Here is a 26,673-nt window from a genome sequence, read left to right as displayed (position 1 = left end):
CAGTCTGCCTGGCATAAAATTCCACTTCTGATCCGTAAGAATATCAATATCTGTAGAGTAAATAGGGAATTATATATTATGGCAAAAAAAAGTATTTTCTGTAAGGTGCTCTGATTGAAAAGCTGATCATTGTAGTGAAAAAGCAAATAGCATCACTTGCTAATAGTCAGATGTGAAATTTTAATTTTGTGTTGCACCCTTAGTCAAAGGAAAGGGCTGATCATTTCAAAGCTGCTGTAAAGGATCCAGAAACTTAGTCTCTACACCGTAGTTCCATAAAAATCTACAACCTTCTGGTTTCTTTTTTTTTTTTTTTTTTTTTTAATTCCAAGATGGTCCTCCTACCCAGCTACCCTTGCCTCATTATCCTCTGTTTGGAAGAGATTTTGTAAATTGAATAACATAATCTTTTAATCTTTTCTGTCCTTTACAGCTCAGACTTATTCTACCAGCTGTCAAGTGGCTCATTCCTGCCAAAGAACAATTTTCATAGGCATGTCTTTTTAACGGCATGAGAATACTGGTTTTAAGGGGTATGAATTCATGTTTAGAACAGAAGTTTACATTGTGCTTCGGTATGGCTCAGCTGGCAAAGGATTACTGAACTAGGTCTGAAAACTTTGACTGGAGTTTTTCTTCAGTTAATGTCTCAGGAAGAATTGGGGAATACCAGGTAGCATAGATAGAACCGGTGGTGTGTCGTCCAAAAGCAAGTCAAATTCCTATTAAGCTCGGAGAAGGAAGAAGGACAGAATAGACAGGAGGAAAGATAGTGGCAAAGAAAACACAAATTAACTGAAGATTTAATATGGTTATTTTGAAGACAGCACAGGAGGTATCATTGGGATATTAAAAAAGTCTTTGTGCTTGGCTTTTGGGAAAATACGCTTTATACGCAGCCTCTGCATTTTTTCAAATGATTGAAAACACAGATGCCTCACAGGACGTGACTCATGCCAAGGAGCTGGACCCTTGTTCTGTGAAAATTTTGCTGTAGCAAAAGTGAAAAAGTATAAGTAAATGATTGTTGACTAAAATGCTCTTTAGACATTTGACACTACAAGGAACAAATATGCCTCTGTTGCCAGATAGGTCAGGCAGTGCAGGTCTGTGGCTCCTGCTAAGGCAGTATTGTTTGAATGCTGGGTCTCACTAAAAATTAGTGTTGGGAAATGAATTCAGACTATGTGGCATAATTCTTGTAAAAAAATCTGAAACTTACTAAACTTGAATAATTCTTGCTAGTTTCTTTCAGTATTCCTCCCTTCAGTTTTTGGTATTGTCTGTTTCTGTGGTGAAGGAGAAGGAAAAAAAAAATTTGAACTGAACTAACCAACAGGTCTATAACGTCCAGGGAGATGTGATGCACTGTCATCATGTTGCCTGATACTGGATCTCTTGTTCTGGGACTTTTTATTTCTGTGCCTTGGTACCCATGCTTCATATTGGGAAAACAACAGTCTTCAACTAGCACGAGCCTCAAGGCTTTGTTTTTCCCTTTTTGTAGGCATGTTTGCAACTGTAGATGGCATTTCACAGCGTGCCCCTGTGCACTGGTCAGAAAACGTGATTGGAGCAGCTTTGTGCTTTCCTTACGTCGTTGCTCTCGATGATGAGTTCATTACAGTGCACAGCATGCTGGACCAGCAGCAAAAGCAAACCCTGCCTTTTAAAGAAGGTCACATTCTACAGGACTTTGAAGGTATTAAAAAGAACACTTTTTTGCATCAGTAATTCTGGAACAACTGCCACTGTGGGCCCAGTCACTTCAGTATGTTTTTTAAACACAATATCTAGCAAGCACGTTAACTGTTGAAACTATTATTGCAAATGCCTTCCCAATTAGGTTATGATAGGTAAACTTTAGTCATCCAACATTCCATGCTTCTAACAAAATGTATGCTCGATAAATGTGCTCTAATTGTCAAGTTAATTGTTGGGTATGAGTCTGTGGGGTTAGAGCTTTTTCTTGTAATTTGATTATTGCTTGCAAAGGAGCAATGTTAATTTAATGCTACTAGTCAATAATTGCAAGCTACAGGTATTTGTCCATTGGCTATCCTGACAAAGTTCTAACATCTTAAAAATCGTTCTTTTGTATTCCTTTCTAAAAGGTTTTAAATGGGGTATTTCATAAAGAATTGTTAAACAAAAAATACAAAAATTTTTTTTATCTGCTCTTCAATTAAGAGCTCTTAAGTGTGGAATACATTGCGTTGCTATTTTCTTCCAGGAGAGCTACAAACTCGAGCACTATGAACTGTGTATTACTTACTACCTTTGATGTGCAACTTACAATTTTCTAATGTAAGCCTGTGGAAATATCTGGCAGTTAAAAGTTCCTGTTCTCTGGAATCTGGGCAATAGTTTCAGTGATGGCCTTTACAGCTTAGCTCATCCTGAGAGATTATAGCCAGTTTAATTTACTCAGAGTGGAACAAAATCTGCTGTAAATAAATAAATTTACCATTATCTCTGTATTTCCAAGGTGCAGTTTACAGGTAAACTATACTATCTAGTAAATACAGTAACAACAAAGACGAGTTTTGGAACTCTTAACACTGTTTAGGTTCTCGTATCTTAAATAGCAAATCTTAAAGCTTATTTCTGAAATGTGTTTTTTCTGTAGAGAATGTAAACTGAATATGTCTGTCTGCTCTGTCCAGGGAAGGTGATTGTTGCTACTAATAAGGGTGTGTATATCTTGGTGCCGCTACCTTTGGAAAAACAGATTCAGGATCTTCTAGCTAGCCACAGAGTGGAAGAAGCCCTTGTTCTAGCAAAAGGAGCTCGAAGGAATATTCCAAAAGAGAAATTTCAGGTCTGTCCTTCCTTTAATTTTCGTGAAAACATAAATTTCACAGTGGGGCCATATATGCCAGTGGTCACATGACTAGAAAGGGTGGGGGAGGAATTTGCATTGAAAAGAAGTCTAATACCTTTTATGGTTTCACCCTGAAGAAATAGCTGTGCTGATGAATTGGCTCGTGCATGATTGGCTGTGACATTGGCAGGGTTGAATGCTGCTGTTCTGCTGAGGTTTTGGTGTTGGTTTCTTTTCAAGTGTGTAAACAAAGCTGAAAAACTAGTGATAGAAAGTCCACTGTGATGCTTCCTTAGAACTAAGTTGTTATTATTTGCTATTGCTGTTTAAAAAGTATACTTTATTTCAGATCAGAATTTTTAGATTTTACTTTTTTTACCAGAGATTCTCACCATATCCTAAACTCCACAGCAGTACAGCTTCAGAGTTAAGTGATGGGAAATCTTAAAGCAAATACATCCTACTTCCAAACTCATACAAGTAGTACTTGTACTGGTGTGTAACTGAATATTTCAGCTTTTTGTGTGGCAAAGTATCCTAGTAACTCTTTGATTAGAGTGTTGATTAAAGATTTGTATTAATTTTCTTGTACCTCTGGTTTATATTACAATACATACTCTACTGTATTTGTTCCTATTTGTCATCTAGAGACTGAAACTTGGAAAAAGTAGCATGAAATCTCTACTCACCAAGTAGGTGAATGAATATTTGACTTGGTTTCTTTCCTTTTGTAAAAGCAAAATTTGATCTGTAACCTGCAGAAAATCCGGTTTCGTTTTTTTAATACACTTCGGAGCATTTTGTTGCCATTAAAGTATTATCTGTTGCATTACTTTTGGTTTGTTTAGGAAGATGTAAAGTTTGCAACTTGACTATGGAAATTACAGAATTGCAGTGGTTCAAAATGATTCAGTCTCTCAGGATTTTATTTTTTTTTAATTTCAATAAGTTTCTAATTCCTTGTCATTTAAATAAAAGGCCCTTGAAAAACAGTCATTAAATTAAATGAAATTTGTGTCAGCTTTCATTTTGATCCTTAACTCCTCCGTTGAATGAACAGCTGGGAGGCTGCTGTAAGTAAAAAGCTTGGTGAGAAAAGTGTTTCCATCCTTTTGCTAAGGTACAACTATCTGGAAGTACTTGAAGCTGAAAAGTATTTAGGCAAATACAGAGTTCAGTTTCCAGCATGTTTGGCTTTGCATCTTCACTTCCAACTTTTCCTTCGCAATCTGTTTAAAGAGGCAAACTAAAATCCTGCTGTGAGGACAGGATGCATGATCTAATCAATGTCTTTCAAGTATGATGACCTCTAATTCTCCAATTATTTCTTTCCAGTTTATGCTGATTTAGTGTGGGAGATGTCTTTTTGTGTTTTACCACAGGATGAACTGCAATTCATTATTTAAAATACATCATGTAGAATCTCATTCCTCCTAAGTTTTCTTGCATTTAGGATTTTTCTGTATTTAGGATAAGTTAATTTCTGTTCACACGTATCTTATGTGCACAATGTCTGTGTACCTGAAATTACTGCTTCCACGAATATTGTAAGTTCTTTTTAACTTAACGTACTTCTAAGGGTGTTCAGTTACTTTGAGTCAAAGCTACAGCTGAAAAACAGAAAACCTATTATTTGCAAGCGAAATGGCCTGGTTTAGTTCTGGGCTGTATTTGGAAATAGATATGAACCAGCTTAAATTGATGGAGTCTCCCATTGACTCGTATTAAAATTACTCAACTTGGCTCAGTTGTTGAGATGTTAGTCCAGTTTTTCAGAGCTTATCTGTAGTTGGAAATGTAACATGTTGAGCTTGCTTTCTAATGTGCTTCTAATATTCAATGTTGTCATTACAGGTTTGTTACAAGCACATCAGACTTTCTTTTTCTGTAGTCTCGCATAATATAAATCTGATGGAGTTCAGCCAAATTACATGCCTTACGTATGTCTCTTGCAACATTTCTTTTGCATACTTTAACTGATCACATAGTCATTTCTTTCTAACTCCTGTGTAAGAGAGATCTTCAGGTAGTAGATTTTAGATAGATAGATAATGGGTATCTTCTAATAGATGTCTTTGGATATCTATTTTGCAAGCTTTACTGATTCCTGAGTAGCTGACACTTTCAAGGCCTTGTTTTGCCATTTTATACAAGCTGTGGGAAGGAATGCATAGGTTTGGCATGAAGGCACTTGGTCCAGCCACTATAATTTATCCATACAGAAGAGTGATAGTAATTGTCTGGTACATGTAGTATAAGTGCGCCCTTCTCCACAGACTGCTTTAATTTCTGGAGTTTGCAGTGGCTGTTGCCATCTTACATGTGACTTGAACTCAGTCACGGCATTGTAGGACAGTTCTTGACAACATGGGGTTTTTCCCTACAGTTCAATACTGCATTGTCATTGCATGCATACACAGCTGCATGCTTGCCCTTTTTATATCAGCAGTATTATACCAGCATAAATATATATATGTATATATATGCTGGTAATGCAGAATGATAGTGGGATTGAAACAGTAAAGTACTGTACTCTCAGAATTATTGGTACAGCCAATATTTAGTTATTGGAAAGAAGCAGGTCATGCATTAGTAGCTTTAAGCTGTTATTTAACCCATGGTCCCTCCAGACTGCAAATTTATCTCTGCCATATTAGATGAAAATTCCTTTGTCTTTGAGTGTTAAGGATTACTGCTAGGTAAAAAACGCTAAGCAAAAGTGTTGCAAGGAGGTGGCTTTGCTGGATATCATTTTTGGTGGAAGAATACAAAGGCCTTTCTACCATGCTACCATGAAATGACTGAATACTACTTATTAATTTTTCAGGACAGCTGAAGTTTGCAGAAATCATGGTTGATGGTAGTGAAGACCTTGGTTAGATTGACACACATCTTGCATAGGTATCTCTCTTTTTTCTTTTTTTTTTTTTTTTTTCCTCATTTCTTTTTAGTTTCAAAAAACATATTAACTGCACCCAAATCTGGCCAAAAGCTGAAGTGACTTTCTAGAAAAAATATTTTTGGCAATCTAGTTGGTAATTCTGACCATTTTAGAAAGGGTTTTTCTAGCAGTTGGGAGAATTAAGGCTTCACTATAGCTATCGCAGCTTCAGCAGTCATCTTTCTGTTTTCTAGCGCTTTTTCAGATATGAATTAATACAAATCTTATTTTGTGTTTTTGTAGCTAGTTTTCTAATGTGAATTCAGTCAACTATAGAATTTGCCTAAAGCACTTCAAGTCCTATGGTGGTTCTTCAAAAATGATAGGGGAATAAAGAGTGTGTTGAATTTTGACTGGGTGTAACTTAGTACCTTTTTAAAAGAAGCCTATTGCAGTATCTGGCAGATGGGTCTGGAAGAACTCAAAATGTTTTTTTTCTGTCATAAACAAAAGTTAACTGTATGTGGTTGGCGCATAGGTCTAGCCTGTTTTTAAAAACCTGTGAGAAGGAGAGAATATTCTCGCTTCCACAGACAGTCTGGTCTGTTGCTTCCCTAATCTTTATCACAGGTCATCTTAATGTCTAGTTTTTATCTTGTTGGCTAAAAATCAACCTGGATATTCCCTATCCCATCACTGCATCTTTAAAAAGTTGGGAAAGCGTCTGTCTGTAGACATTCTACAGCTTTTTTTGTTGCATGGCTTTAAGGGACAAGTGAAGATATGTCAACATTTAAATGAACATGAATACCACTTAATCAGTTCAAATTCAAAACTGATTCCTTGGCCTATACTTACACTATCAACAAGCTCTTATCAACTTCTAGTTGAAAAGACTGCTGTACAGAGTAAGGTCTACAACTAAAGCACTATTTTCAGTGTCTTAGATCAATTCAAACTTAATTCCAATATCCTAATTCACTAAATATGTAAATATTAGTGGTCACTCCATTGCAAAGATTGAAAACAGACTTTAAAAAAAAAACCAACCTACTTCTGATACTAGTTAGCAGAGTGAGAAATGTTTGTACTTCAACCTTGCCTGGAAAGTCTGAGGCCAGGTTTTGAAGTTTTTCTGGTGCTATAGGATGCAGATAGTTGCAGATTGAAATCCTTTACCAGCATCCTTAAGAATGTGACCAGATGGGTATTCATCGGTTCACAGATTACCGCTTAGTGATGTAATAACACAGTCTTAATTCCAAAATATTTTTGATATTTTGTGAATTAATCACCTGAGGAAGTTTTACTTTATTACTGTAATTAAATTCCCTTTTAGCTTTAGTTAACTGTATTTTGAATTAGTACACTTGTATGTAAAGCATAGTAACATTAATTAATATAAAAATGTCATGAAGTATTGTTTATATTGTTATGTTTGTCTGAAAAGGTGTGCCAGATAGCATTTCCCTCCATTTCCCCTTCTCTCCCCCACACTGGGGAGGCAAGAAAAGTTCCACAACCTTACAGATCAATAGGTTTTAATGGCTTGTTAATGATCAAGATTAAGGATTTCCTTAAGATAATCCATTAGTAAAGCATGCACAGACTAAATGGATTTAAGCCAAGCTTTTCTCTTGGTAAATCCACAGTCTTTAATCGAGGTGAAAAATCACCAGTTAGAATATCAGTCTACCCGACTGGAGGCCTGACATTCTTTAGCAATTCCTGCCTGGAATACTGGGTATTTTCATTGAAAATGGGGAGTCTGTTATTAATAACAGCATTCATGTACACTGTTAAACATTAGAAAACTGTATATTCATGAGAAAGTTAAAGGGAAAAACTGAGGGCATGTGGATGTAGCTAGGTGTATTTGCAAAATACCAGTGCTGTCAGAAACAGTGGATGCTTTGCAGAGCATAGTTTAGCTTGCTTGCTTTTAGTAATTCTCTTTTGCCATTGGAAATACACTGGGCACAAGGGTTTCATTTTATCTCATGGTAACTAATTGACCATTCAGATTAAATAAATACCTAGCATTTAAAGAAGTTTTGTGTTCTTTTTCTAGTGAACTTGTAAACTTTTTTCTGTCTAGGCATGACCTTAACAGTAAAACTTCATAACACATAGCTTTTTGTATGGTTTACTTGTGCTTCTCTTTTTAACCATATTTTTATGTACATTGCATAATGTACTGCATATTGGATAAGTTGAACTGCTTTGGAATTACTTAAAAAAAAAAAAAGGCAAACAAAAAACCCCCAAACAAACAAAAAAACCCAAACCAAACAAAACCAACCAAAAACACCCAAACTGGCAGAAAGTCAGAAATATGGTCATCAGCTGGGGATGAGACTATGAGAATCACCAGCAAGGTTCCTGCAGAAGTGAGATGAGGTGGGGAGAAAGTTGGCTGTGTGTGGTCAAGTAGGACCACCCTTGAGTTTAAATCTTTTTTTGTGCCTGCTGAATCATGGGGAACTTCAGTGATGACCATTGGCTTTTACATTTGCAAACACCACAAGCAAACACTTGAGGCGAGTCAGACTGATGTCAGATAAGTCATTATTTGAATAAGAAAACTCGCTATTTGTTGACTTTGCTTTTAGTAAGTATTTGTGAACAGTGTTCTGTTCACACACTTTTCTGTAAGAAGCTGAGTCTGGACAGCAGATTCAGTATATTCAGGTACATACAATTTAAAATGTAGAGGATCAAGGCTTTATTTTGCATGTAACATAACAGGTCTGGTTGAAGATCATGTGTTCAGTGTTTTTGGCAGGTAGTTACTGCAGTAGTGACTAGCACTATGTAAATAACTCCTTACAAATATAATAAACCTTTTTCCCCCCTTCTCTTTCATAGGTAATGTACAAACGAATCCTGCAGCAAGCAGGTTTTATACAGTTTGCACAGCTTCAGTTCTTTGAAGCAAAAGAACTCTTCAGGTAATTGTGTGACAAAAACTTCATTAATTTATCTTCTTTAAATAAGGAGTTAGTGTTCTTGGTTTTAAAAACTTAGTTGCTTGAATGTGTTTTGATGCAGATGTGAGTTCACTGTGATAAAATGGTTTTGTTGGGTGTAAAAACAGAGTAACATTGAAACAACTTTATAACTGAAGAGTTAATGCAACTGATTTTTTGGCATGCTAACATACAGTAGCATTAAGGCTGTAATCCTGTAATCTGAGTGTTGTACATGTGGAGATTTTTTTACTTTATGCCCGTGAAGGTCAAGGCTTTATTATTGAGCCTGTGTTGTGATTTGAACCATCAGGTCATGCTACTGACAGAACTTGCTACTTCTTAGTTATTCTGCCTCTTAAAAAAAAGTCCTCATCTACTTGTGAGTTCCATCATAATGTAGATCTCAGAATTTCAAAACCAAATATCAAGTCTGAAAAGAGGGATTAAAAGGCAATTTCAACTACAGAAATCTGCAAAGTAGACATGAACACTTTAACTCTACTCTTGGTTAGAGGCTGGCCTTTCTAGTGTAGAGGCAGTAGGAGCTCTTTGTATAAATCAGAAAAACTTGCTATTCAAACCTCTTATCACAGGAAAGCTTCCCATGTTCAGATTTTTCTCTGTTGTGGTCCTCTATTGTTCGTTTTGGCTGTTCCCATGCTTTGCAGTCACTAGGTTCTGGAACAGGATACTTGCTGCTTTTAAATTTTCTGTTGCTGCTGTCTCCCAGAATTTCATTCTTCTTGTATAGATTTTTGTAGCCAAAGGACAGTATTTACTTTTTAAAAAGTTATAAATAGGTGTCGCCATTGTGATGCTTCCTACTAGTTCATACTTTTTGGATGGTTTTGGAACTGTCTTTGGCAAGAAGTGAACAGCTCAGGGCATGCCCCATGCTTTAGTTACTTCACAACAGTAGGGAAGGGATGACCCTGCTTGTGAGCATCTTTCACGTTTTATTGCCTGCAGAAATCTGCTTTGTCATCTACTTCCATGGTTATAACTTGTTTCTTTTTGGAATTTGTTCCAATCAAGGTTGTGAAGGGAAAGGCTTTTTGAGGTTGCTGGTCACCGGATAGATAAGAACTATTTTTTAGAAGTTTTATTTGCAACAAAATAGTAACTAACCAGGGTTTCTTTTAGAGAACTGTCAGTTCATTATTTTGTTTTAGCAACAGTATCTCTTGCATTTCAGGAATGCTAATCTTTAAAGATGAATTTTGAATAATGACTTTGACAGTGAAATAAAATATAAATTCTGATTTCTTGCTGTTCTTCTAAAGCAAGGCCTGGGAGGAGGAGTCATTCTAGCCGTGAAAATTGGGGAGTTGTTTGCCAGTTGTTTTTTCATGTGAAAAAACGTCTTGTTTTATTCTTCTGTCATAACATGCATTCTTCAGACGCTTGAGGAATTTCTTCAATCTAGGCTGGAAGAAAAATGTTTTCTGTAGCATATCTCTGTTACAACTTGCTCCTGGATAAAGTATAGATGCTCTTCACATGCGAAGTGGAAAAACCACTGCATAGTATCTGACATAGATGTACACCCAAGACCTATGCCTGTACAAAAGGCTGCTACTTATTGGTTGGATGGATGCATAATCGGTATCCATGGTTCGTTTTCAGAACCTCCTTAAGAAGTGAGCTGAAGGAGGAATCTGGTGCATTTCAGGGTTGGGGAAAACATTTTCACCATCCAAACACATGTTCTGAAAGCTTTAGTTTTCTACAGGAAGTTGCTGTTTTCTACAGAATTACACTGGAACAGTCTTTGTGGCTTGCCTAAAAGGGTTCACTCTCTCCATTTTTCTTGCCTCCGTCAGAAGACTAGTTCCCATAATGTATGGATGAAGTCTAGGACAGTCCTAGGAATGGCATTAAGGCTGTTCACCTGGTTTTTGTATATGCCACAGAGCAGCTGTGGGATGTCAAAAGCAAAAGGCTGGCCAGTCTCTGAGTTCTCAGAGCTTTCAATATCTAGAGGAAGGAAAAGAATGATAAACAAGTTTAGACAGAAAGAGCAAAAAAAATTCCAGATTTGTTCTGAATATATTTTCTCCAGCATAGAAGGCAGTAACTTTCAGAAACTGACAACCTGTTAGTGTCCTGACCCTAGGCATATGCGAGCACACATTCCCAGTATGTTATTTTTTTTGTGCCTATGTATACTTTTTCTCTCTTTTTGCTTCATCTAGTTTGACACTGTAATTGCAGAAGCGGCCAGCTTGATGTCCGGGAGCTCATCTCTCTCTACCCCTTCCTGTTGCCTACTTCCTCTTCATTTATACGGTCTCATCCCCCTCTGCATGAGTACGCGGACCTAAATCAGCTGACCCAAGGCGACCAGGAGAAGATGACAAAATGCAAACGGTTCCTCATGAGTTACTTGAATGAAGTCCGCAGCACTGAGGTTGCAAATGGCTACAAGGAAGATATTGACACAGCTTTACTCAAGCTATATGCAGAGGCAAATCATGAAAGCCTGCTGGATCTGCTAGTTTCAGAGAACTTTTGTCTTTTAACAGATAGTGCTGCCTGGCTGGAAAAACACAAAAAGTGAGTGGATTTTTGAGTATTGCACCTTTGAGACCAGAGGGAAAATTGTCTTAAACACTATTGGCTTCTAGAGCAACGTGTTCAGATCCTTGAAGTTTCTGTGCTTTCAGGTCCAAACGACAACTTGGCCTGACTTGTCAGCATTTAAAAATGTTGGTGAAAAAGTATTAATTGACACTCTGAGGTAAAGGGAATGTGTTCTGTCTTGTGCTGGTAAATACAGAGTTCTCCCTGAAAGTTTCTGTGTCCAACACAAAAATAAAGGATTGGTACAAATGGGGGAAGTGATTTGTTTACCCTTGTGACAATGTGAGAGTTGAATGGACGCAGTAGTGGTGCTTGGACAGAATGAAAATATGCCTTAAAGCATGCACTACCTTAGGCAGAAGCTATTAACCAGCTATTGGCTTTAAAATTTTAGTTGCTTATTCAGGGAAAGAGATCTTGCTTTTGAATTGCATACTTTCTGTGCTCCCACTGATTCACCAAAAGGAGGTTGCTTAAGATGACTGCAGATGACTTCAAATTGGAAATGCCAGCAGGTGGAGAATTGACTGTCATTAAGCAGGAAACACTAGATAGTAAATGTGTAAAATACAAACTCCAGTCGTAGGTAGTGTCTCTGTCATGGATTTCATTTCTTTAATCTTTAAACTGTGTGGTGCAGTAGTAGCAACTACAGTAGTGAGGAGGAGTCTTTAATTGTGGTTAGAATTAGGGTAGTTTAATTTATTTCCTCTTGGTAAGTATAGTTTGCATGGCAAACATGAATGGAATCGTTCCATGAACAGCCAGTACAGAACTTTAGCTTTGTTTTTATTACAGTACACAAAAAACCTCTGTAATGGCACTGTACAAACCCCTTCCTTGCCTGACTTGATTTCATGTTGCAGTAAAGAAAAAAATAGTTCTGATAGTAAAAGTTTTAAGTAAAACCATCATAAAAATTTGATTTAATGATGCTTGATTAACTATTGGAGGAATATTTATTATTTGGAGCTCTGTGTTAAGTCTGTATATAAAATTCAAAGAACGGCATTGGGATCATCTCTAATTTGACATATACTTTGTTTAAGTTGGAGCTAGTAACTAGAAATTGCCTTAGCCAGGAGAGACAGACACATTTCTAGGACAGAACTTCTCTTCTTTGATTCTGAAAAAGAGCCTACAGACAGTTGTTCAAGTGTAGACATGGCTGTGTACATGTCACTGTAAGCAATTATATTCTGTGCTAATCAAACCATAATGAAATTGGTAGGAAAGATCTAGCAATTTTAATATTATTTTCTCTTTCTGTACAGGTATTTTGCCCTTGGTCTCCTGTATCACTACAATGGTCAGGATGCTGCAGCACTTCAGGTTAGAATAAAGCTTTTAGTGTCATCTGTAAACCATTCCAAATACCAGTTTACCTCTGAGATAAAAATCTGAGGTGCTGATTTATCTGTTTGGAAAGTAGTAATGTGTATATATGAGAAACTTATGCTACTATTTCCTTGAATAAATTAATATGCTAGATGTGAAAAACCTGAAGAGCTTACTGAAGATGACAGCTATGTAGATGCTTGTATGCTATTTTTTAAGCAAAACTGTGCATACCAGAACATACGTTTGTACTCTTAAAAAATGGACAGAAGCACTAAAATAATCAAGAGATCACTTAAAAAGGTGCTTGAGGGACTTCAGGAACATATCCTGTACTGATTAGTCTGCATACGCAGCAAAGCAGTATTGTAATCTCATGGCAGACACTGACAGCAACTGGGAGTTTATTTCCTTTTCTGATGATGGACAGTGAACACATTCTGCAAGATCTGTGGGTTTCAGCTGGGTTAGTAATCCGTTTGGGGACCCTCCCCCTTCTGATGTCACTAAGACTATCAGTGGTCTGTAGACTGCAGACTAAGTAATTTTGTTATACCTGTCTGCAAAACTTCATCTAGAAAAATTAATATGTTCTTGATCAATAAATAGCATGTATGTCTTGGACCATATCCAATACCTTAAGTAGTTTGCCTTACTGTGTGGCGTTTTAAGTACATTAATCACAGTAACACTGTCAAATGCATTCAAGTCGGTTACGTAAATAGTGATTTCCTGAGCAGAAAACCAGTAAGAACAACAAAAACAGTATGTACTTTTGTCATGTGCAAGATATTTTTCTTTATGTTTCCGGGAACAAGGCTTATTGCTAAACTGGTCTGCTAGATGTGGCATCTTTTAATTCCAATTATAACATATATAAAAATGATATCACATGGTACTTAAAGTTCTTCAATCAAAATGAAAGAAGAGAAAAAAAATCAGTTTTTCTTCTAAATTGTTTGTATCATTTGCTTTTAATCTTGCTTACACAGAACACATGAAAAGTATACCATGAATTGGAGAGAAAGACTTTATCAAAAGCTTTCTTTGTGATTAGTGTACCTCCTCTTGAATTATTTGGCCAACCACTCTCAGAATGAGAATCCACATGATATGGTGTCTGAATTAGTTGAATATGGCAGGTACAAGAAAAGCCTGTGATGGAAAGGAGGCATAAATTTAGTGACCAGTGAGGTCCCTTGCAGTTGGGTGTTCCTAGGAGCTCTTTCTAACTCCACAAGTACCAACAGCTAATACTAAGTGTTGTAGTAGCTCACATAAATTTTGAGTTGGAAGAACTAGTACATGTTTTAAGCACTTTAATCTGTGTGTGTTTTTGTTGCAGTTATGGGTGAAAATAGTTGATGGAGACATTCAAGATTCTACACGTTCGGATCTCTATGAATATATAGTAGACTTCCTTACATTCTGCTCAGACCAAGATCTAGTGTGGAAATACTCTGACTGGGTTTTACAAAAAAGTGAAGAGGTTTGTGATTGGTGTACTTTTCACAGAACATCAGTATTTCCCTGCAGTGGTGTTTGAGTATTCATTAACATTGTTCCATCTTGATAGCTAATTGGACCATTTTTGCAGAATCTTTAAGGCCAGTTAAATAGTGATCAACAGAAGAAAACTTCCAGGTTTCTCAATTCTTCTAAGTCCTTCTGTTAATAAGTGCTAGTGATAATTGCCTCTTTTTCTTCTGAAAACAAAGTTTAGGTCATTCTGTACAATGAAAGATAGAGCATGTCTTCTCTTTTTCTTCATATTAAGCAATATAATTTTCAGACCTTAAAAAAAAAAAAAAAATCACCTAACAGGTTAACTGTTGCTGCTGTTTCTTTTTTAAGAGGTGATAACTGTGTACACTAGGATGTGGAAGAAATAGCCTTCATTCAAGACAAAACCTCATTGCTACAAGAATTGACTTAATCCACCAAAATTAAAAAAAAATAATTTTGTAACATCCATTAGTGTGGTGTGCTGTTAAATGGGATGCTTGATGCTGTATCAGACAGTCTGTGTTGTTGGAACTGGGTAGTGCCTAATTTGTATTAATTTATGGCTCAGTTATTACATGCAATGACAGATTTCTAAACTTTCATTTTGGTCATTATAGAAGTCTCTTACTCTGTGTATATCATCACATTTGATAAGGCTGTAAACGTTCTGGTCTCTAACTTGCACTTTCTTGCTGCAAAGCCTGAAGTCTCTTGTTCCGCTGTTGTGCCAATCAGTTCAATATTTTTTGTGGCTGGTGGAGGTTGTGCCCAACACAAGATTTATAGGCTGGACAATGTATAGGCTACAAATTGAGGTAATGGAGGTAGGAGTGAGTGAGATCACAATAAGCACCAAGTAGTGTAATGTTGGTGGCGTCAAGCAGGGTTTTGTGTTGTTTATCTTCCTGAATAATGTACTAACTAATCTGATAGTGCTATTAATTAAGTATTTAAAATAAGAAGGTAATGAAATGGTTGCCACTGAGTTCCTAAATGCAATTAACTCTCTCTAGGTTGGCGTACAGATTTTCACTAAAAGGTCTTTGGAAGAACAGGAGAAAAACAACATTAATCCAGATGATATCGTCAGTTGCCTTAACAAATATCCTAAAGCACGTGTTAAATATCTAGAACATGTAGTATTGGAAAGAAAAATAGAGGTGAGTGCTACAAGAATACTAAAAGTAGGTATAGGATTCAGAATGCAGACTATGATGGACAGCTCTGAAAAAAGCCAAAGTCTAGAAGAAATAAGCATAATTTGAAGGCTTTCAGATGTACTCAGAGTAGGGAGGGAGCGGTTTTAAGATTTAAGTAGAAGATGAGGAGCAGATATCTGCATTATTTTTAACTTTTCAACTCGTATGATGGCAAGACAGTTGCTTACCTCCCCACAGAGATTTGGGGTTTTTTACATCTGATTACTGCATACTTTTCTGTTTCATAGTTGAGGCTCAAACCTCTGTCTCATAAGATCATAGAAGAATGGTTAAGCAACTGCTAATCCTATTGCACTGTTGCAACAATATACTAAAATTCCGAATTCAGTGTTTTACAAGTAGGTATGTTTTATTCTGTCCTTCTGGAGAGATTGAGCAATTAATGATAGAATTAAACCATGCATCTCTCACTGTAGAATACCAAACCACACTCTGTATGTTGAATGTTCAAAAGATGTGTTCACAAGTCTAAGTGACAGTGTATTCTACCTTTGGGTTTTTAAGCACAATACAGAAGCAGCCAAACGTTATGGTACTTGGATATGAGACATTTTAAGCACAGGAGAAGTTACTTTAACCTGCAAATAAAGCAAGGAAATTAATGTTGAAAGAACTCAGCAGAACTGATGACCATTTCACTAATTTACATTCTTCAAATACACATGCTAGATCAATGGTTTCCCTCTGTCACTATTGCAGATACGTCAAGGTGTGTGACACCATGATGGATGAATGTACTAGTTTCTGATGTCATGAATGTTTTCAAACAAACTTTTTGAGTTAAACATAGTGCCTTGTAGAATATTTGTAACAAAAATAATTTATAATTAAGTCTACTCTAACTGCTAGTAAAGGCTGGGTTATAAATTGATTTGGTCTTTAGGAGGTACTAGATTATTGTGAATGCTTTAGTGAGAATGTTTCAAACATTCAAATCATCAGCTTGTTTTGATGAATATTGGATAGTGGGTAACACAAAAAGCACTGTGCCTTCAGAGTGCTTGTCTACCTCTGGTGGCTTTCTCAAATTTTATTGCAGAAATAGAAAAGTTCAAAGAATGTACCTGAATATGAGGAATAATGAATTAGATCAAAATTATTCATTTTACAAGGGAAACAAAAGGAGAAGACACAGTGGAGATCATACTTGTACTCAAAGGAGAGACATCTGCTTTACTGCATTGACTTTCATTAGGTGAACTTTTGAAAGGAAATCATTTTTGCACAAGAAAAGCTATTTATAGAGCTTGTTTGTTTAAGGTGAAGAGAGGTTTAGGAATAAGATGCTTCATATCTACATTTTAGAAATATCTGTATTAATGAAATAGAGAATCCCATGCTATAGGTATAATGTATTTTGTGAAGCTGGTCTGAATAAGTTGTCTATCTGCATGAACAAAGACTTCCTGATTAATTTGAACTAAATAAATGAATTAAAAGACAGTTCTATGTAATTATGTAAATATTCATCACTGTTACTGGTGGGGCGAAGGGGTTGTCTTTGTAAACTGAGCTAACATTGCTCTTTTTATCTGTAGAAAGAAAAGTACCATACTCATCTAGCTGTCTTGTACTTGGAGGCAATACTTCAGCTAAAATCTGTGACCACAGATAATTGTACAGAAACAACTGAACTGCTGTTTAAACTACGCAGTCTTCTTCAGAAATCTGATCTGTATAGAATTCACTTTATTTTGGGTAAGATGCATGCTGTCTATTATAAATGTGTCCTGGTTTTGGCTAGGATAGAGTTCATTTTCTTCCTAGTAACTGGTACAGTGTATTTTGGATTTAGTGTGAGAATAATGTTGATAACACACTGATGTTCTAGTTGTTGCTAAGTAGCGCTTATCCTAAGTTAAGGATTTTTCAGTTTTCCGTGCTCTGCGAGCAAGGGTGCACAAAGAAGCTGGGAGGGAGCTTGGCCAGGACAGCTGACCCAAACTAGCCAAAGGGATATTCCATACCATAGAACGTAATGCTCAGTATGTAAATTGGAGGGAGTTGGCCGGCGGGGGGGGATGGATTGCTGCTCGGTCAGCGGGTGGTGAGCAACTGCATTGTGCATCCCTTGTCTTTTCTTGGGTCCAATTTCTCTCTCTTTGTGATGTTCCTTTTCATTACAATTATTATTATTGTTATTATTATATTATATTATTTTATTTTAGTTATTAAGCTGTTCTTATCTCAACCCCTGAGTTTTACTTTTTTCCCTGATTCACCTCCCCATCCCACTGGAGGGGGGAGGACTGAGTGAGCGGCTGCGTGGTGCTTAGTTGCTGGCTAGGGTTAAACCACGACAAAATGCAATATGTTAGTTCCAGCAGGAAACAAAATAAAGTCCTCATAAGGATAGAAAACTAAAAGATCTGAGGTTTCTAGGTGTATTTGGTTGATGGGCTTACCATCTGTGTTTCTGACAGACGCAAGTTAATTTAGAAAGCGTGTCTGTTAGTGTTGTCTTTGATCTCCCATAGCTCATGAGGTACAATGGTATGTTTGCCGCTGCACCAAAGGCAGAATACCATAACTAGCTAGAAAAAATATCTTCGTACAATTATCTTCTTAATTTATAGTCAGTTTCTTTTTAATGATGAGCATGTAACTTGTGACAATCTTTTGCAAATGGAAGACTTACAGGTTTATTTGTGAAGCAGTCTGTTTCTCAGTGAACTGCAGCGAAGCTTTGAGGAATCTGATTACCGAGGACTTGTTTATTGTCCATAACCCACTCTCACCCTGAAAGGTGGGGTTCATGCTAAAGAAAAATATGAGCATCTTTTTGAGTGAAGAGTGCAGCATACCTCTTAGTGTTGGTATGAGGCAAGCAACAGTTGAGCAAAATGTTTTCCTTGGCCAATGCTTATAGTGGCTAATTTTTATTGTTTCGTCCACCAGAACAATGGGGTGACTTGTTATTGTACTGAAAGATGTGAAATGTTTTTCTGAAATTCAGTGGAAAAATCCAGTGGAAGTGGAAATAAAAATAGCTGAGTAGCAACTAAAATAACTTTCCAATGTTTAATGTCCCCTTGCCTTTCCAGTCAGCAAAGTGTTATATGACAGATGAAGTTCAAGTATAACACAGTCATTGAAACTCTTGCTTTTTCATCCTTTAATTTTTAACCAAATTTTTAAGGGCAAGAGTTACAAGATGGATTATTTTCTTGAAATCCATGTACTCCAAAACACAGGATTTCTTACATAACAATTCTTACCTTACATGAAGGTAAGGTCAATGCATGCTAGTGTGTTCCACCTTGATGACCAAAATATTTGGGGGAGAAAAACATTGTATTTCCATACCTTATGCAGAGGCCTATGCCAAATCTTTATCACCTTTACAATAAAAAGAGGATTTTCTACTTTTATCTTGAAATGCCAGATGAACTTGCCATTCCCCCTGCCTGTCGCTGACATTTTAACTTTAAATTGTCAGACTGGATTAAGGGTTTGTAGTGTCCTTTTCTTAAAGGGAAGTACTATGTGATCTTTATTGTCTTTTATGGACTTTAAACTATTCTGTAATTTTCTGTAATATTGGGAGAAGCAGAGGTTAAAAATATTGCAGCTTCATCTTACAGTTTATCATACATGGTAGCAGTGTGCACAGAAATGTGCAAGACTGACATGCTAGAATTCAAAAGATGTTGGTGACCCTGGTTTTATCACCTGTTATTTAGTCATTTCTTTTTCCCGTATTTTGTGGTGCTCTTTTGTTAGAGATATGTTTCTAGGCATTCTTGTACATACAAACATCTGTCCTCTGTCATAGCTGCCAGCACCCCTGCAAAAATAGCAGGAGTTGAGCTTTGTGGGCTTGTTTGCATTGACTCTGGGAGAGGGAGTAGTCGTCTTCACCACTGAGCAAATATTGCCTTGTTTCTCATTTAACAGAGAAAATCCAGGGCACAGACCTTCATATGGAAAGTGCAATTTTATATGGAAAACTAGAAGAACATGAGAAGGCTTTGCATATCCTTGTCCACGAGTTAAAGGACTTCCATGCTGCTGAAGAATACTGTATATGGAACTCTGAGAACAGAGACACGCAGTACAGACGGAGGCTTTTCCATATGCTGCTGTCAGTGTATCTAAATCCAGGCACTTCGGATTGTGCGCTAGTCATGGCTGCTGTGGATCTCTTGAACAACCACACTGCTGAATTTGATGCGGCTCTAGTTCTGCAGGTGGTGCCTGACAGCTGGTCAGTGCAGCTCCTCTCCCCGTTCCTGGCTGGAGCAGTGAGGCAAAGCATTCATACAAAAAGAATGACTCAGACTGCACTTGGGTTAGCGCAAGCTGAAAACTTAATCTACAAACATGAGAAGGTAGGTTGTTGGTTTTTTTTAGAGGCACTTTGAAGCTTTACAATTAAGTCCTTTGATACGTAATAATCAGAAGCAGTTTGAAGAATTAGGACAAAGTTGTCTTCCTGTCCTTGGCAATTTTACTTGCTGCATTTATTAGTTTTTTGCCATGACTACTAGATTCAAACTTAATTTTATGCTTTCTCTGTAAAACAAGAGGGAAGGTGGGGGCCTTGAAATGGGAACAACTTTGATGAACTTCTGGGCTGAAGGAAAGTGAATCTGGGATTTACAGATCAACGAAGTTATTGCAGAAACTTAACAAATGTGAGTTAGCATTTGTTCACTAGGATTGAGACCTGTCAGAATTTGCAAAAAAGTTTACCTGGCGCTTAGTATTAATTGAAGCTTGTTAATAGCTTTTGTTAGTGGTAAATTTACTTGTGAAGCTTTCTTCTATTCCTAGCTAGAGCTGTGTTGCTTAAAGCTCCCAGCAGATTCTTAAATCTGTTTGGTTCTAACAATGGTATATCCAGCAGAATCTGTCTGGAATAAAAATGGATCAGTGCTCAGTTTGCTGTAGAGTTGTCCTGTGACCTTGTTTGGGAAACTGCATCGGGTTTTCTATTGCATTAAATGTGTGAGTGCTTTCCTTTATGAAACAAAAAAAGAAGAAAAAAAAAGAAGGAAAAAAAAAAAGCTGTACATAAGAGGAGGCATGAAAATGAATGAGTATGAATGTGGAAATTGAATTCAAGTTAAATAGTTCAAGCTATCTTTTCCTACTAGCTCTCTCATTGGCCAGGTTTGTCCATTTGGTACAGTTGAAATTATTTGCCTCATAATTTCCCTTCCTTTCTTGCTAGGTTCATGTTTGGATTTTTTCCCTCTCTTTAGGTTAAACAAAAAGGAACCCCAATTCTTCTTTCGGACAAAAAGGTCTGTCAGGTGTGCCAAAATCCTTTCTGCGAGCCTGTATTTGTAAGATACCCAAATGGGGGTATGGTCCACACGCACTGTGCTGCAAAGAAACATCTGAATTCAAACATGACTCATCACTCTTCCAGCTCCAGCAATCAGACTTGAAATATGTTCCGGTCCCACAGGTTCCCATGACTTATACCCCATTGAAAGTGGGCTGGAAAAAAGAACAAAGTGCAGCTACTTTAGGTATAAATCAAGATGAACAGCTAGTCTTTGGGTTAATGGGAAGACTTCCAGTAAATATGAAATATTGCCACTTATCTTTTTGATTTCTAATGAATGTAGATAGAAAAGAAAATTCACTACCAGAAATGGAGAGGTGCAAATATAGGCTCTTTTGTATATAGTAATAAAAGGTTAAAGAAAATGAGCCTTTTCTTCACAGTAAGGATGAATGTTATGGAGACAAGGCAAACAGTTATTTTAAGAAATGTCGCTTTGCACTGAATGTGGTGTTGATAAATTTGTAGAGGTGGAGATGGCATCTATTGCAGTTGGAATTCTTGGAACGTTACGTGACAAGACTGGCATCATGCAGCTTACTATCAAGACAAAAATGTGCGGTGGTTATAATGTTTGCTGCAGCATGTCCTCTTTTTGGGCTGGATTCTCTTCCCCAGGATCACATTATGAACTTGATTTTCGCTCTACAAATTGTTGGCTTTTGATGCACTTTTTAGTCCTTTCGGCCCCCCCGCCGCTATATAGAATTTAAATATAAACACTGGTCCGTTAGGTTTCTACTCCTACAGTTACTGTAATAAACTGAGTGGAAACTGATAGCCTCAGTCACACAGCTGTACTTGGAAGAAAAAAAAAAAAAATGAAGTCAGATATATCTGGTCAGACTGTAGTCACTTTTATATGGGGGAAGAGACCTTAACTTTAATATTGATTTATTTATTAATATGCAAATGTACTGTACATACAGTTGAATAAATTGATATTATATCATTCTAGACTTTCTTTGGAGGATAAAGGTGTAGCTGATACATAAGTGTACAGGTTATGTGCTAAATGTTTGCTATAACATACCTTAGGCAGATTGGAACTCCACAAGAATAGATTTTAGTACTTGTGGATAACTTTGTGCAATCAAGATCATGGAAAGAAGGTATAATTGGGAAGAAATCTACAAAGATGCACTACAGGGGTACTGGATTGTTACATTCTAGACAACATTCTGTAAACTAAAGTGTTTCGAATAACAACAAAAACCCTTAGCTGGCCTGATAAGTATTCACATTGCTATTTAACCATTTTAAAGTAATCAGTTTAAAAGAAGCAGCTTCCCACAAGAGAGGTTCAAAAATGATGACTTTAAATAAAAATTAAGTATTTCAAAGTCAGAGTATTTCTTTTAATTCTGTAAAGCTCTAATAAATGCCAAGCTTACTGGCCAGCATGCAACTGAGTTAGTATGGCTGCACTGTTTCAGCATTCCAAATCAGAGTGAAGACTTTCAGCAAAATGAGGTATATCTGCATGGTATCTTCTAGATGCAATCTCAGCAGAGGTCTCCTGATACAGAAAGGTTGGCTTATGAAACAGCCTTGTAAGCATAGTGCTGCCTCCAGGAAAGGTCAACCAGACTACATCCAGGGGAAAAAAATACCCATTTCTTTGTCTTCGAAGCAAAAGACCTTTGGATCTTTCTCTTCCCTGAGATAGAAATTAGAAAAGTGTAGCTGTTGTGTTGCGTTTTAGAAAATAAATAAAATCCAAGTAAGGAATTTTGTAGCACTTTCTACTGAGACGTGTAAGCCGTGTTTAGTGAAAGGCACCTTCAAAAAAGACAAATGTGGGCATTTCCGACTTAATTCTGCCATGAGTGATTCTCCTGTGGCACTGGTATGAGTAGATTCTTCTGTATCTTGTATTCTTGGTTTTTGAACATTGTGTGTACAACCGGCAGTGATGACATAGACAAATTTGTGGTCCCCTGTCCTCAAAATTCTTGCTGATAGAGACAAAGTGATTTTACAAAGATCTGATAAGCCTTTTGTGTACAGTAGCATGCGATTCATAAGAAATACTTTCTTTTGCTGCAAGCATCCTCAGTATGCTCTTTGTTCCTACCTAATAAGGAGGTACTAAAACAAAGACCAGTCTCCATGATTAAGACTAATTCTAGCCACCAGGTAGTGATGACCTTAGTCTTGTCAACTAATGTTGCAATGGAATGGAGATCATATCATTCCAGACCACAAGAAAGTTCTTAATTGTTATTGCATGAAAAGGTATGTCTGTAAAAGATTCAACAATTGTTTATTAATATTTGATATTTTTTCAGATTTGTACTTTGGCTAAAACGCAGCAGTAACAATAATTGTACATACAGAACAAATACAGAAATCGGAGTAATGCAAGGTAGCATATTTGGAAGCATAGGTGACCAAAAGGGTGATTAATGTTTAAGTTGGGGGATCTAATTCTTTTAGCTCCCCAGAAATGTGGACTGGAAAAATATTTGATTCATACATTGTTACCTGTTTCTTTGTTAAATTTTTATACTAGAACTCATTTGGATGAATTAATATGGAAGTCCCATGGTAACAAAAAGAAAAAGCACAAAAACTAATGTGAGGCTGAGGTAGAGCAAGAGCTCAGCAGGGAGGTGGCAGGTGGAGGATGCTCTTCCAGTGTGCCTGCAGCGTTTGAGCAATTGGGATAACACTCGACCAGAGGAGATGACAACCTACGTCCAAGTGGTGCGTGAAATTCTGTACTTTATCACCAGGAAGTTTACGAAGAGTCTGCATTCAAATTTCCTTAGGTAGGACAACTACAACACCCCTTGGGTAAGAGAACTTCACGTTGGAGAACCTGAGTTCATTCCTCCTTTTCCTTTGGCACTGTCAGTTTGCTCATTTTTGGTTTATGTACCTGAAGTCCTGGGACAGCATCGCTACTGTGGTAAGTTCTTCTGCAGCAGCAAGGAGGGAATGAATGGTAATCTGGTTATTAATTGCTGCTGGATATGTGAAGGAGGAGAGGCAGGAAAGAGGAATATTTCTTTGACCATCCTTCTAGTTTGGAAATTAAATGGGTTCTGGGAGTTTAAGCTTGATGCAATCCTTTTCTCTCCAGTTTGGGAATGTGGTGTCTTAGACCTGCCCTTGGAGAGAGGAGATTCTGTCAGAATATTTCTTCTTAATTTAGCTCTTGCTAAATTATTTGTGTTTGTAACTCATCTCTCTCACCTTTTTGTTCCAGTGATTCTTCTTCAACTTTGTTTGTGTGAAAACCAAAACAATAGCGCAGATTTTTTTTTTTTTATGTGAGAGTGCGTCTGTGATTCAGGACATAATAAATGAGATTAGGCTCTCACACAGATGCTTTTGCAGATAGAGGCACATTTGCTTAACATGTAGCTTCTAATTACAGAAATATTGCAGCTCTGACTTTTTTTAGCCATCTTCCGTTACAGTCGCTGATACATACAAAAAGCACTCGTTAAACCCTTTCTATTCTTTCGTATCTGCATGCTTCCTCACATAAGAATTACCTGATGCGTATATGTCATCCTGTGCAGTTTTTCCCCTCTCTAAGTCAAAAAGAGAGGAAAAATACTAATGAGAAAAAATTGCCCAGAATCTGGCACTCTGCTTGAAATAGGATTAATGGCTGTACATCTATGAAAAAGAATTCTGTTAGATCTTAATTTCTGCCACTTAAAGGGATAAGTTATCACACTGATAATATTACAAGAATACTGATCTCAAAATCTGGAGAAAATAAGCAATTAGTATTTGTTACACAGAGTGTACCACAGGTACTTGTGAACTGACTTCTTCAGGCAGCCCGTACTTCGGTGGCTCAGGTGGGCACAGGAGTCTGGATTACAATGAGAACTTCTCTCTTTGCTCCCCCTGCTCCCAATCTCCAACCTTTGTTACCTGATTGTCACTCTTCTAGCACTTAATTGACATGGGTGTAAATCTTGAGAGCTCTGGGTGGACTCCTGAGCACATCTCTCTTTGTTCAATAAAATGTCACTTTATTATATCAACCATGTGAAACTGTAATAATGTCAGCTGTGGAAAGGTGGTGGTAGGGATGAAGTAAGCATATCTTTTCCAAGACGTTTATTACGTGTGTGAACACACAAGCAGTATCTTGACTCTGAATCTTTATAACAACGTCTGTTCTTTGCAGGACTGCTATCCTGAATGGCATTAAAAAATACTCTGTTTATACAGTTGTATCAAGAAGTAACTTTATTTTATTACTCTTCCCAGTTTGCTGCAGTCTCTATTCAGCATAGCTCCAAGTCTTTTATTAACATCCTGCTGTTTATAATAAGCAGCAACTCATACGTTTTCGTTGTTAGCTCTCCTCCTATTGCCTATATTTACTAATTAATTTTTCTCTTGCTGTACAACACTTTGGGGCTTATGCCTTGGGAACACTGATAATTAAATGTGCTGCTACTTTTAAAGGGAAAAGAAGTTGTTAATGACATTCTGTAATGTCTGATTGATTACAAAACCGAAGTTCCCCTGCAGTAGATTTGTTCAGATGGAAATCTGTACTGTTAATGCTTTCTGACTTAATGGTTATGTTGGTGAACATATACAGCAGTATGTGGAATGTACAGATGTGTAAATATGTTGATTTTTAATAAAAAAATCTTTTAATTATGTTTCTGTCATTGATTCCTAGATATATAAACCCTGGGATGTGAATGGCCAAGTGAAGGAGAAAGATTGTTCAGTGGTAAATAGAGGATTCATCTGGGTGACTGACAGAGGTGGTCAGATGAAAAGGCTGAATTAAGCAAGTGCAGGGTGTTAATGGAGATCAACAGCCATTCTTAAACTAGTGAATTTTTATTTTGGGAAGAAGTTTTACTTTGTTTTTACCTCTTCTTTGACTGAATCTGGGTTTTTACAGATTCAGGTGAACGTGGCTGCTGCCGTTCCAGATTAACGTGCCTTTGTGTAGCTGAAGCAATCCTTTCTGTGATTAAAGCCGACGGTTACATGGGAGTCTGGTCAGTGATGGGTGCATGGACATCCTGGAGCAATACAAACAGAAGTACTAAAACATTTTAAAGGGGAAGACCTCAAAACAGAGCCAGTGTTGATCTGGGAGCATAGGCTGGTAGTTGAGAGGAGTAAAAGCAGATGCTGTTTGCAGAGGCACCTCTGGGACCAGGTAGAAGGTTAACTTAATCTGCAGCTTCTCTACTGGGGCACTCCTTAGTAAAAACAAATTTAGGGAAAACAAAGATGCAGGTGCTACCAAGGCTGGATGGTATTTATTTTTATTACTGGAAATCCCTAATTCAAACTTAGGAGGCCAAAAGCAAAGTCACTGCCGGAGCCTAGCCCGTGTCCCCAGGAAAAGGGGGTTATTACATCCCTGCAATGTAGAAACGAGGGTGGTGCTTATATACTCTACAGCAGGGAGCTGGTGTTCCTCATCTTCCTCCTCGCTGTTCAGGAGTAATGGCCCTGGCTCAAAGCAAACTTCAGGGCCAAGGGGCCAGGTGTCCCCTTCTTCCCGCTTCAGCAGAAGGGGCCAGGACCACCACAGCGGCACTATAGGACCTGCTGATGAGGAAACCTCAGGAAGGGAGGGTGGTCAGGGCTGGTAAGGAGGCTGTGGTAAGCCGAGGAAACCGGTGTGATCTCCAAGGGGAGGCAGTGAGGGAGGAATGCGAAGGACAAGTACAGAAAAGGGAGGAATCTGTGTTTAGGACATGCGGGTGTGACCTGATTCAGCTTGTTTCCAGCCCCGCTCTGCATGCGCTTGGGTCTTCTCTCCCTGCCCGTGATACAGGGCAAATCCTGTACATGACCAAAACGTACTGAGGATGCTGGCTAGAAAGTGTAGGCAAGTGGTGGCCTTTGGGTAGCAAGAAATGGGAAAACTGGATGAAATGTCTCTCAGCCCTGAAAAACCATCACTGGAAGGAATTTAAGAGAATGTGGCAGTAACCAGGCAGGGGGAGACGTTGTCATTGCTAGCTTTATGTATTGGCATAGGCCTGTGCGTCACGAAGGGGTGGTATGTCCTTTGCCTGCTACATGCCTCTCTCTTTCTTTCT

The 26,673-nt window shown here is 37.6% G+C and overlaps 1 protein-coding gene across 2 annotated transcripts in view; it reads left to right on the top strand.

Annotated features, from left to right (window-relative positions):
- TGFBRAP1 (transforming growth factor beta receptor associated protein 1) overlaps window positions 1-25,261 on the top strand; it is a 33,797-nt gene extending 8,536 nt beyond the window's left edge. For both annotated transcript variants that reach the window (XM_052773743.1, XM_052773744.1), the window contains exons 3-12: window positions 1,508-1,702; window positions 2,667-2,821; window positions 8,574-8,656; window positions 10,892-11,233; window positions 12,535-12,592; window positions 13,944-14,087; window positions 15,118-15,264; window positions 16,863-17,022; window positions 19,222-19,655; window positions 20,532-25,261. In XM_052773743.1, coding sequence (XP_052629703.1) covers window positions 1,508-1,702; window positions 2,667-2,821; window positions 8,574-8,656; window positions 10,892-11,233; window positions 12,535-12,592; window positions 13,944-14,087; window positions 15,118-15,264; window positions 16,863-17,022; window positions 19,222-19,655; window positions 20,532-20,720 — 1,907 coding nt within the window. In that variant the 3' untranslated portion in view covers window positions 20,721-25,261. The remainder of the gene's footprint in view (window positions 1-1,507; window positions 1,703-2,666; window positions 2,822-8,573; window positions 8,657-10,891; window positions 11,234-12,534; window positions 12,593-13,943; window positions 14,088-15,117; window positions 15,265-16,862; window positions 17,023-19,221; window positions 19,656-20,531) is intronic.
- The last annotated feature ends 1,412 nt before the right edge of the window (window positions 25,262-26,673 follow it).

This window comes from Harpia harpyja, chromosome 22 (genome assembly GCF_026419915.1).
Source record: "Harpia harpyja isolate bHarHar1 chromosome 22, bHarHar1 primary haplotype, whole genome shotgun sequence".
In the NCBI taxonomy this organism is placed as follows: domain Eukaryota; kingdom Metazoa; phylum Chordata; class Aves; order Accipitriformes; family Accipitridae; genus Harpia; species Harpia harpyja.
This window is presented reverse-complemented; position numbering and strand designations above follow the sequence as displayed.